General features: G+C 40.7%; 1 protein-coding gene across 1 annotated transcript; it reads right to left on the reverse strand.

The window, feature by feature from the left end:
* Window positions 1-421: 421 nt before the first annotated feature.
* On the reverse strand, window positions 422-9266 carry RBM44 (RNA binding motif protein 44). The gene is given in 14 exon segments (XM_010577993.1): window positions 422-569; window positions 691-836; window positions 1622-2015; window positions 2299-2372; window positions 2473-2546; window positions 3255-3386; window positions 3732-3834; window positions 4139-4211; window positions 5208-5233; window positions 5314-5488; window positions 6200-6388; window positions 7585-7643; window positions 7770-9092; window positions 9153-9266. Coding segments are annotated over 14 exon segments (3030 nt in total).
* Window positions 9267-12864: the final 3598 nt, after the last annotated feature.

Genomic DNA, 12864 nt, shown 5'->3' on the forward strand with positions numbered 1-12864 from the left:
ACTCTTAGATTTTCAGTCCAGAACTGAATCTCATATATCAGACAGAAATCACCAATTTTTAAACCAAAACAGCCTACGCTGGGATTTCTTTATGAAATGCTACACAAGGACTGGCCATTAGGTGTCACCTTTGTAAAGAGTATGTGTGATGACGTTCTCCACTAAGTTAATCAATAAAACAGTTTGCATAATAAAACCCCCAGTACACCAAGTTTTATAGAGTGCGTAGAGGTAGCAAGCCAATCTGTTTACAGATGTTCTGCAAAACAGCTAACAATCCTTAAAAACCATCGTTTCAGTGGATTCATTCAGGTACTTGCAGAGCTTTATACTAAATTACTCACTAACCTAGTCAGGCTAGACAGCTACACAAATTCAAGTGGTTTTATTTCAATATACTTCTGTAGGCTAGAATACTCACTTATTTACATTGCTTTTCCCACCCACAACTGGGCATCGATTTTCTCAGAATGACAGAGGTCCTTTCTGCAATAGAATTGATGGACAAGCCGCTTAGGATACCTTTGTTGTTTCTCCTCACCTCCAGCAGAGCATCCACAATTTTGTCTCTATGTGAATAAAAGAAATAACTGTTTAGATCACATTTTATGCAATACATTTAGCACTTATTTACCACGGATATTGGATCCATTACAAATCAGGGCAGAAATGAAATCCAAATACTCTCACCTGCTAGCCTCTGGATGAATTTCTTGAAGTTTCTTCATTAATTTGGTAAAGCTGCTCAAGTTCAACGTATTAGGAGAAATAAAGGCATCATATGAATTAGTGGAGAAAGGAGCAGATGTTTTCTGCAGGAAATTTTCTCCAGTATCCTAGAATTGCATCAAAATAAGCAAAAAGTGAATGGGTTAAGAACTGTACAAGTAATACAGCATATCTTTACTACTAACAAATATTCCTGTTATGGAAAAAGAAAAAATGACAGATACAGATTCAGTTCAATAAATTATTCTAATACAACCAGCCATATTACCCAACCTGTAAATTAGAAATAAAACTGCTACATGCATTTATGTACAACTGACATTCCTGCTACTTTAAATTAATCCGATTTATATTTCCCAGAGGACTAGCATATTTAAAGTTAAATCCCCAAAGGCAGCATATCTATATAGTTTATGAGAGCAACACCAGCAATTACTAACTGTGCCTTATCCTCCCAGGACCAACCTGACCGAATACAAAATACTGTATTTATACATAAATGTTCCTTAGATGTGTATTTAAAAAGACTTGAGTTTCCCCTCCAGTACCCCAAAATCTTTCTGGTATGAAATCACAAGATATTCACATAAAAAAAGTGTTAGAAGTGGAAACTCAAAAGAGGAGAAAAGCAAGATGAAAAATCTAGTGCAAATGGCTAGGTTCCCAACTGGCTTAGGATTAAGAAAAAAAGATGGAATATCACAATTTGATGGAGGGGCAAATGAATAGTGCTTTCACTCTTCTGCAGCATGCCAGAAATTTATTACTGACACATAACATGTTTTCCTATCCTAACATTATTCTATATATATTAAATGTAACATGTTATGGGACAAGAAGTTTTAAGGCTCTTAACCTGCCATATGAAGGAGCCTTAGTAATAATTATTTACCTTTTGATTAACTCCAAGTAAATAATGTACTGAATCTTCAGTAGATGATTTCAGACCAGTGCACTCTGTTTCTGAATGTACTTGTGTAGAGCAAGAAATTTCTGAAGTTATGGGAAGGAGATGCATTTTCTCAGAAGCAGAGGTGGCGTCAGGTGCTTTCACAGAATTGGAGGCTGAAGCGAGTGTTTTGTCTTGATGATTTCTTTGACTGTTATCAACAGGTTGGTTTTCATGCCAAAGCTTATTTGCAAGTACTTGGGAAACCAAATATTTATTCTGTGATGAAGTATCTACAAGTTCAACACTTACTGGTTTTCCTTTTATTTTTTTCTGGTTCATTTCCTCTACAGCTAACTTTGCTTTATTAGTGTCTTTAAAGGAAAGAAATGTGTATCTAAGGCACAAAATTAAAAAAAAAAAAAAAAAAGGAAACTAAGTAAAACACATCATGGTTCCCGTCTTCTGAATATTAACTGTATCTCCATTAAACTCCACAGAACATTTCAGACTCCTTAACTTCTCATGAGAAGCTGTCTGGAATGACAAGTTTCTGTCAACCTATCTGTAGCTACATTAATTACTGAAACAAATTAAAGAATAACTCCCTCCTCTCTCCCATCATTCACTTACTTTGACAGAAAAAAAGCCTGAAACAAGTAAAACTTATATTAATATACCTGTAGTTACTAGAATCCACAGAGGTAAGAGTGTCAGAAATTTGATACTTCTGGAGATGTGATCTTAAATCACCCTACAAAATAGAAGCATATTTGGTTGCAAATGTATAGTGTGAAAGAATTCAGAGAAAAGGCAAAATAATACTACTACTATGTAAGTAAGAACAGGCATACCTCTGACACTGAGGAATTTAGGCCACCAACACGAATAAAAGAACACTCATTTCCACTCTCCATTATCTTCACTTCTAATAATAAACATAAGCAAGCAAAGTGTTACTAACTATTCTTGTTTCAGTTCAAGATAACATCTTCTCTGTAGATTTCAGAAAGCGTAGATAGAAAACCTTTAAAAAAACCTAAAAGAATGAAGAGGTATTCTAACAGAAAATGAGCATCCTGAGAAGCAGAACAGTTCAGTTCATGAAGTCTCTTTTCCCTGAGTATTTCCTAAGGTTTGAAGAAGCAGAAGAGGTACAGCCAGAGAAAACACTGGTCTGAACTAACAGGTACCAGTGCTAAAGTATGGGTACTGAACTGTGAGTGCCCACCATGGAGCACACAAACTCTCTGCTTTCAACAGCCTGGGACTTCTAACCATGCCCATCACCAGGACACAAGTCTCAAAACACAGACCATTCCCAGCTATCTCTTAAGAAGCCAGTATGGGGAAGGAAGCAGGAAGAGAAGGAAGAGAAAAAAGAAAGATTTAGAGCTACATGATTGGCTGGACATTGACTAAATTGAGTTTAACCACTTTAGGTCAAGTTTTCAAGGAAAAACATGGATGAAAAGAGCTGAATATCTGCACAAGCATTCACTGCAAGTCAATGAAAAAATAAGTCTGAAAACTCAGCTAGCATTTTTCCAAGTTTACTTATGCTTGTAGAAGGAATAGAATACTCAAATAATAAACACCATTATTAGGTATGGCAGCTTAAAGCACACAACCTCACCTCTTAAATCAACTGTGTCTTGTTTTTCTTGTTGGTTTTTTGTTTCTTCAGATATTACTGAAAAATCTGCTACTGTCAACTCCTCTTTAGCATCAAACCAGTATTCATTCCTTTCTTCAGTTTTCACACAGCCTTGACAGTTGAAATAGATTTCAGTGTGTTAAAATTCAGACCGTGGTATGTCATATGAATGAGCAGCAAATTTCTGTGTGCTTAAGAGGATTCCATCTACCTACATGACTTGGTACTACATTACAAAGAGGTGACACATACTAGTTTTCACTTCTGATTTAAGCAGCAAAATTTTTTTTTTCCAAGATGTAAAATATAACATAGAGCTGTTACAATGTTAAGCATTCCATCACAGAAAGGACAGTTGAGTATCCATATATATGTTTTATACAGGGTTTGGGTTTTTTTTTCCAACAAATTAACTAACAAATAATACAGTATTTGTACTGGAAGCAGATTGCTTACCACATTCCATGTCCTGATCTTTATGTTGTTCTTCAAATGTCTTGGAGGAAGTACAGTCACTCGGCTGACAGCCACCAGTTAAACATACAGTTTGTGGATTGTCCTACAAACATGTTTCAGTTACGTCGTAGCACTTGCACCTGATTATACATTATTTTTCTGAGCTTCAGGATATTAAATGATTAAACAGGTAAATTTTAAAAAGTTAACCTACTGATCATCTTCAAGAACCCCCAAGTTATTTCATTTTGAAAGGATGATCAAAATTTTGGTCACATCAGCTGCATTTGCAATTACTGGCAGAGAATCCCACTTCGAGCCGTGAAGATGGTGATTGTATTTACATATACCTAAGAGAAGACTATGTTTCACAACATAATGTCTAGGAAAGAAGTAGTAGTCCCTACCATGTTGACAGAACTTTTCCTTTCTTGCAGTTTTGGTACTTCAAAGTCAGCTTTTCTTGTGCCTGAAACAGAACTAAAACAGATCCAAGAATTTCATACAAAATAGGGCACAATGATTTTAAATTTTACAATGATACTGAGTACTCTGAAATATTAATTTAAATATTTCCAAAACCTCACAGTAAATAAATAGAATGTGCTTAATAACTCTTAGCTTAAAGTGAGAAGAAAAGATTTTTGATACCTGTATTTTATAAATGCATTGGTGGCAACCTGAAACATAAAGCTATGTTCTAGGTTTATGTTAGGCTGCTTTTCCTTTATACCTAGATGGCTTTCTGTGTGATGTTTTGGTATATATCTTCACAATTTGTAATCTCCGTGCAATTTTTGATTCATTTTACTAATACTTAACAAGAAATTTGAAAAAGGTCTCTGGTTGTTTACCTGATGCAGTTAAAATTTCTTGCCAAATTTGTTTTGATCTCCACTTAGATAAAGTAACTGCACATGGTTCTTGAACATGCAGTACCATGTCCGCCAGAAATATGAAGTTATTTTTTTATCATTCTCCATAACTGAATGATAATCTTAGCAGAACAGCTGCTTATATGCCTAATATTATTGATGTTGGCAGCGAAGTCTTTGTGTTTTGGTGGGGTTTTTGTGGGTTCTGTTTGTTTGTTTGTTTTTGGTTTGGTTTGTGTTTTTTTTGTTTTTGGGGGGGGGGTTGTTTGTTTGTTTGTTTTAAGACAGAGAGCATTAAGATTAGAGACATAGATTTTAACTAGTGAAAGTAGGGAACCAGGAAAATTACCTGTAAATTGAACACTTCTGCTATAAAGATAGTAAAACTACAACTCCATAGTTTGCATGCTAGAACACTACAGAGTAAAAACTTCCTTAAAATAAAATCACTGTACCCAAATTGCTATGCTAGTCTTTCAGCTAAACAGTTTGGAGCAATAAGATACATCCTGAAATAAAGAAATTCTAAGTTTAACATCTTTTAAACTCAGTTCTCATTTATTTTGAACTTTACTAAAAACCACAAATGAGGACTACTTACTCATAGCAAAGATCCTCTCTGAACAACTGTCAAGAAAGAAAAGATTTGTCTTAATTTTCTTAAGAAAACAATTTTTATTAAAAACAAAAAGCAATTAAGAAATTACCTTGCAGGGGACATAAGAGGAAGAGATTGGGAACAACTTCATCTCAACTGATAGCGGTGGAAGCACATTTAAAGGTATGCCCATTTTTATTTTCATTCTCATACTGCTGTAATTCTTTTTTACCTCTTGCAAAACCAACATGAGAGATGAACGTAATTCAGCATTTCCATTACATCTGTTAAAATGCGTATAAAAAAATAAGATCCACTTAGACAGACATTTCATTTATTTTGCTGCTTCCAGAACCACCCAAACATTTTACAGTGTTTAAAGACTCCTCCACATTGCACAAGAACATGAGCTCACTCCTAACATGCACAGTAGCTCTCTGGAGCCATACTCTGTTTCACAGCATTACACCCTGCTCTCTTGAACCCTCTCCTAAGCTACGGAGCAGACACTATAGTAATGAGGTCTTATAGCTATCCATGGCACAGTAAAGTCTTCAGAGGCAGGACTTCTTGGTTGAATTCCAGGTTCGTTACAGGGTGTATGCTTTATCAGCTAGAGACTCTGCAATCGCTACCGCCTTCCTGCCTCACCTCTTAACAATTCTGCACCCTCTCTCTTTCTTCTTTACCACCTCCTCCCCAGCTCCCCCTCTATGCATCTCATCCACTCCTGAATGGATTCTCTGTACTACTCCTTCTGTACTTTTCCTCCTGTACAGAAGGACATTCCTGGAAACAAACTGTATTTTGCTGGGTCTGTGAATGCTACAGAAGATTTTAGGCTGAAAATAAGACTTGGCAGTTATGAGAACATAAACTCCTTTGGACAACAATGCTAACTATAAACATTATTACCAGCTATGGATAGAATACATCAGTACCATTTAGCAGTTAATGCCTTTTAACCCAGTTATCCATTTCATTTAAAAGGACACTAAAGTACGTGCCTGCTAAAACCTGTGTTTTCCTCCAAAGCCAGTTTGTAAATCTTCAAGCAGTGCTGATAACACATCTGATAATGAATGTTTAGAATCTGCAGTTCTGCTTCAATTGCTCTCTGCAGTATTTTGTGACAGTAGCTTGATGTAGAATTCTTCACAGCTTGTTTGTCAAGGTGTACTGGCCTTTAAAATAATAATAATAAACAAAATCTTGAACCCTTGAACCAATATTTTACATTCATTATGTTTTATTTTGAAACAAGTAGCTTTCCAGAAGCTATTTCTGATACTATTTAAGGAAAAAAAGAAAAATGAATCAGTTCCTCCTATTTACTGCACAGAAAAAATGATGTCTTACAGCAGCTATCACATTATCATCAGCCTTAAATGAGGGGTGGGAACTGCACGAGCACCATAATCATTTCTATCCAAAAAGTGCGGCTGTAAGAACAAAAAGCAACTTAGCAACTCTGTCGATCTACAGAGACACCTATTTTTGTCCACAGTCACAGAGTAATCTAGGTTGGAAAGGATCTTTGGAGGTCTGCAATACAAATCTCTGTTCAAAGCAGGGGTAACTTCAAAATTAGCTCAGGGTCTTAGCCAGTCCAGCTTTGTTGCTGGGTTCAGGGTTTTTTTGTTTGTTTTAAATCTCCAAGAAAGGAGACAGTACCAATACTACTCTCACTGTAAGAAACTTTTTCTCACACCCACTTAGAATTCCCCCCACTCTAACCACTGGCTCTTGCCCTTTCAAAACACACCTCTGCAAAGAATTTGACACAGTCTTCTCTGCAAGCCACCACCTGATTGCCAAGAACTGCAGGGAGGTTCCCCACCTTCCCAGCCTTCCCTTCTCCTGGCTGACCAAACCCAGTTCCCTCAGCTCTCCCCACACATCAGGTGCTCCACCAGCTCCCCTCACCATCTCTGGGGCTGTCCGGTGGGCTTTCCCCAGTCTGCCAAGCTCTTTCTTGCACTACAAGGCCCACAGCTGGAGATACCTTTGCAGATGCAACCTCAGGAGCACCAAACCGAGAAGAATCAATGCTTCCCTCCGTCTGCTGGCTGCACTCTTGCTAATGCAGCCCCAGGATGCGGTTTCCCTTTGCCATATGGGAGCACTGCTGACTTACACTCGACTTGTTTTTGGGTAGTCTGCAACTGCAAACTGAGGCTGCTTTGGTCTTTGTTCAACTTCAGATCTTCTGTTCATTCTTCTCACTTATCCAGGTCCCTTCCTACCCTCCAGTGCAGGAACTGCTGCCCAGCAATTTTTTAATGCCATAAGTTTTGCTAAGTCACAGACAACCTTTCGATCATGAAACGAATCTTATCCAGCACCTAGAATTCCAAGCCAAGAACAATTCGCGACCCACCTGTCAGTGCTTATCTTTAAATCACTGCTACACAGCTCATTTTTTGATTCCCACTGTTCCTAAACAAAAAACATTTTAAAAAGTTACAGATTAACATTTGTATAGACAAGCTCAGAGCAACTTCGAGTTAAAAAAGTTCTGTATATCAAAATTGTTTGGTTGTGCTTTTTTTTTTTTCAAATTACCTGAATTTGTGAACTTCTTTCAGCTGTTGCAGTATTGCCATCTGAACGTTTTTCCAGTGTGTCAGTAAGCTGCAATGGAATTTCCTCTGTGCTACCAGCTCCACATGACCAGTCTGTATTGCAAGCAACGTCTGCACACCTTTCACGGCACCATCCCACGGGTCGAGATTTGTTCATCATTGTTATCTCTGTATTAGTAGCCCTGGACGAGAGACAAACCTGAGCACTGGTACTTCTGCTTGTTGTAAAGCAAGCTCTAAAATCAGAACTCGCATCAACAGCCTGGTTAACCATAGAGTCACTGGTAACATTTTTCAAGGTTTCATGATGCTCCAAGTTCAGACAGCTGGTATTTCCATGGGAGGATTTATCTGCAACTTCCACCCCAAAAAAGGGGTTCTTGCTAGGGAGAATTGCAGAGACTGGAAATTGGGTTTCAGCATCCTTTGCAGTGCAGTCAAGGCAGCTGGTACCACGTGCACACATACCAGATTCTTCACAACTGTAGAAATCAGAATCCCCTGCAAGTTTGCAAAATTGCATGGCTACTGCAGGGGCCCTTGCCCTTGCTGACAGTAAAGGATTGTCTTGTTTCACTGAGACACTGTGAATGTGTCTATCATTCTTTTCAGACACTTCTTTGCTTGTAGCAATTTGGGGTGGCAGTATGCTGTCCATCAGTGGTATGTCTTTCACCTCTCCATTTTCTAAACTGCCACATACAAGCCGATTTGGACAGACCCTTTCTCTATTCCCACATGAATGACTTTCAAGTATATTTCCACAAACAACACTATGATACTCTGTTGGCTCTTCCTGATGATCATAATTCATGCCATTGCAATCTGGCAGAGACAGAGAGTCCTGAAGCAGGTGGGGAAGCTCTGGCATAGCTGCTTCTGGGCAGGTCTGGTCACCTACACCATACTCAGAAGCAGAACAATCTTCTGACACACCAATGAGATTGTGTTTCTGTGTGACTGCACCACCTGGAACTTCATGACCTGGATCTATCAGCTTTAAGGTTTCGATTCCTATAGTTTCCCTTTGCTCAGAAAACTCACTTGAGCTATTCCTATCATCAAAATCTTGTTCGTGAGCACTGAGATACTCTAGCTGTGAATCTTCACCTAAATGACTTTGTCTGCAATCATCACACACCCCGCAATTGAAGTGCATATTGTCACGTGCCCTTCCCAACATATCAGCTTCTTTCTTGCTTTCATCTACCTGTGCACAGCAAATTCTCATTCTCTCTTTAGTATACATTTCAATGTCTGCATCTAAAGATGAACTTAAATAAGGTAAGCTTTCCTCTGACAACTTTAATTCTGAAACATTGGCAGAATGTGCCTGGTCAAAACCAGACTGGTTAGCTCCTACTGCAATGTCTCTGATGAGTGTGTGCTCAGCTTCCTCAGAGCAAGAAAAAAGATGGGAGGACTGACTGAAGCATCTCCTTTTGCTTTTAACATTGCCGTTCTTTTCTAATTCCATGGTACAAACACTTAAGCCCTCCTCCTCAGAAGTAATCCACACAACTCACTTCCACTGCAACCTCTCCAAGTCAATGGCTTGTCTCTTCTTATCAGTGTCTAACCTTAATAAAAATAAAGAGAAGTTTGAGATATGTCATAGTATACAAGAGAACATTACTGTTTAAAAAATATGTTAAATTAAACATCTTATTTTCACCTATTGCATGCTAGTATAGAAGCTAGGAATTATACAGTATGTTCTCAAGGAAATCCTAAGAGCTCACAGAAGGCTGTTAAAATAATTTGCCATTCTCGCTCGTGTCATTTCAATTGTGTAAAAGCATCCTCAGAGAACAATCAACCCTATTTCCTTACACTCTTGGGCAAGGTTTCCATCATCTTACCACTGAAGCATTTCTTGGCTGAATCATCAGAACCCCTGTTGATACACAGCAATCTATTTACATCATACCCTAAGTTCAAGACAGCACAGAAGGTGTTTAGATGCACGTACTGACTCTGAAAGTGAAGATGCTAATGGTCATGGATTCAGTGGCCACAAACTGACCTCACATTGTTCCTGATTGTATACTGGCTGGTAAGCACTCCTTGCCACAGAAAGCTTACAGCTTCTCGATCCATAACCAGTATATTTACTGTAGGGAACATCTTTCAGTCCAGGAGCTATAACAATTTTTAAAACTACCTCAGTGAGTGAAGGGGTGAACTTAGAACCCTGTGCCTCCCGAGAACTAAAAACCCTTCAGGCGTTGGACAAAAGGGAAATGAAAGCATATTCCTTTTAATTCTGGGGAAACAAGAAGAAATGGTTACTAAGCACAGAAAACCTGAGAATCTTTACAGCCAGGAAGTATAAGTCATAAAGGAAAACAGGAAGACAGTTTCTTGGATCAGAGCGCTTCTTTTAGCAACTGTAGAAAGCTGGACAATACAGCAAAGCAAAGCAATACCCCTGCTGTGGACTTGCAACAAACCTAGTTTCATAGCATGAACGAAAAGCAGAGAAAGAGCATGTAGGGATGGAAGACGCTCTTTGTGAAGCTTGTTTCTTATAAATAGTTGTCAGTTCTTCTCTGCCTTTCCCTAGAAGCTTATAATGAAGAGAGGGACTCATACAAACGTTAGACATATTTCTCAGTTAGGTATGCGCTCTAAGCTACTGAAATGAAACATAACAATTTTATAGTATAGTCACAGGTCTCTAACCCAACTATAATCTTATATAAAGCACAGCAAAATGCAGTCCTGTCTGTAACTCTTCCCCTGTGAGAGCATGCAGACCAACAAACAGGCCCATAAGCTGGGTTTCACATGCTTCTAAACACAAAAGTCACTGGTTCATCCTCCAGAGGAGGCTTCCAGCGTGGTGAAACACAGTCCGTAAGGAACCGAGTGAATCACAGAATCATTGGTTGGAAAAGACCTTCAAGATCATCAAGCCCAACCATCATCTATGCCCACTAAACCATGTTATGGAGTACCCCATCTATGTGCTTTTTGAATACATGCAGGGATGGTGACTCAATCACTTCCCTGGGCAGCCTATTTCAATGTCTGACAACCCTCTCGGTAAAGAAATTTTTCCTAATATCTAACCTAAATCTCCCTTGCCGCAACTTGAGGCCATTTCCTCTCGTGTTATCTCCAGCCACCTGACAGAAGAGACCAGCACCCACCTCACTACAACCTCCTTTCAGGTAGTTGTAGAGAGCGATAAGGTCTCCCCTCAGCCTCCTCTTCTCTAAACTAAACGCCCCAGCTCCCTCAGCTGCTTCTCATAAGACTTGTGCTCCAGGCCCCTCACCAACTTGGTTGCCCTTCTCTGGACACACTCCAGCAACTCAATGTCTTTCCTGCAGTGAGGGGCCCAAAACTGAACACAGTACTCGAGGTGCGGCCTCACCAGGGCTGAGTACAGGGGAACAATCACCTCCCTGCTCCTGCTGGCCACACTATTTCTGATACAGGCCAGGATGCCATTAGCTGCCTTGGCCACCTGGGCACACTGCTGGCTCACATTCAGCCAGCTGTCGACCAGCACCTCCAGGTCTTTCTCTGCCAGGCAGCTTTCCAGCCACTCTTCCCCAAGCCTGTAGCGCTGCATGGGGTTGCTGTGACCGAAGTGCAGGACCCGGCACTTGGCCTTGTTGAACCTCATAAGATTGGCCTCAAGTACTGAAGCACCTCATAAGATTGGCCTCAAGTACTGAAGTGAGACACAGGCTGCTGGTGGAGCATGAGGGGAGACTGGAAACTCAGGCCTGTTTCTTGGCTGCTGCTCTGGGATTAACACACAAGTTAGGAGAGCTCTGTCTGCTCCAGATATAAACAGTGTGACCCAGGCCTCATATCTGCACAGGAAGGTTTGCAAAATGGACCCCTAAGAGATAACTTCATGATAGCCCTTCCTCACAGGGAAAAATGGCTTGTCTTTCAAATCTGCAGCCACTGATTCTCATCTGCTAAGGATCATCATTAAAATGACAACATTTAAAAATCACTTAATAAAAATAATTTAAATCATTTAACTAAAGGCATCAATAGAAGTCAGTCACCCTCCAAAAAAACCTCACCATGATTTCATTATGCCCTTCTACAGTTGTTTTTTTTTTCAAAAACATTAGCTTTCTTATTACACTAACTTTACCTTCACCTTCTGAGGTTTTGAGCAACTATACCTGTGAAATTAAAAATCTTCCCATAACACTACCGAAGTACATCTCTGATGCCTATACATAAATCACAACATATTATCACAGAGAAGTGGCTTTCCCCTCACCCCACTTTTTACTTAAAAACAAGTTAAGACATATACGTCCTAGTTAAGTAACAATAACCTTGTTACTACTACTGACGCAGCCAGATGCTCAACAACAGTCAAGCCGGTTAGAAACCGGCACTGATATTAAACCACAGCTTCCACATCACAGCGCAGCGTGGAGAGCTGCAGCCGAGCCCCCGGGGAGGAAGGGGGGATCCCTCCGAGTAGCCCAGTGTCCCCGCCCGCCCAAAGGGAACGCCCAGGCAGGGGACCGCGGCTCAGCCCTCATCCCGGCTCCAGGGAGGGCTGAGCAAACCTTCCTGCTGCCCAAGCGAAGCCCCCTCACCCGCCGTAGCGCCTCCGTACCAGAGCCGAGCCCGGGCCTGTTCCCCGCGCCTCCGACCCAGCCGGGCGACAACGACCCCGCCGAGCACGCGCTCAACGGCCGCCAGCCGCCACTCCCCGCCCGCGCCTCCAGCCCATTGGCTGCGACGGGAAGCGCTCCAGCTCCTGATTGGCCGGTACGGTGCCTGCGCCAACCGCGTGCTGCCCTGCCCACCCCACCCCTCCGCGAGATGTCTCCTCAGAAGCGCTTCGGCCCTCCTCCCTCACGGCGGCGCGGGGTTGTCCCAGCCCTCACCACAGAAAGCCCAAACCTTATCCTGCGGGGTACAGCAGCAGCATGTCGTCTCCTACAGTTATTAAAACCTAGCAGCACGCTGAAGGGGCAGTGGAGGCGAACACAGTGAGCTGGGGAACGTCACCCAGTAAACTCCCACTGTACGGGTTACCGAATGTAAATGTATGCGTTATTTTTACAAACTTGGTTCTGGGC

This window comes from Haliaeetus leucocephalus, unplaced genomic scaffold (genome assembly GCF_000737465.1).
Source record: "Haliaeetus leucocephalus isolate CR32 unplaced genomic scaffold, Haliaeetus_leucocephalus-4.0 Scaffold587, whole genome shotgun sequence".
Taxonomy (NCBI): domain Eukaryota; kingdom Metazoa; phylum Chordata; class Aves; order Accipitriformes; family Accipitridae; genus Haliaeetus; species Haliaeetus leucocephalus.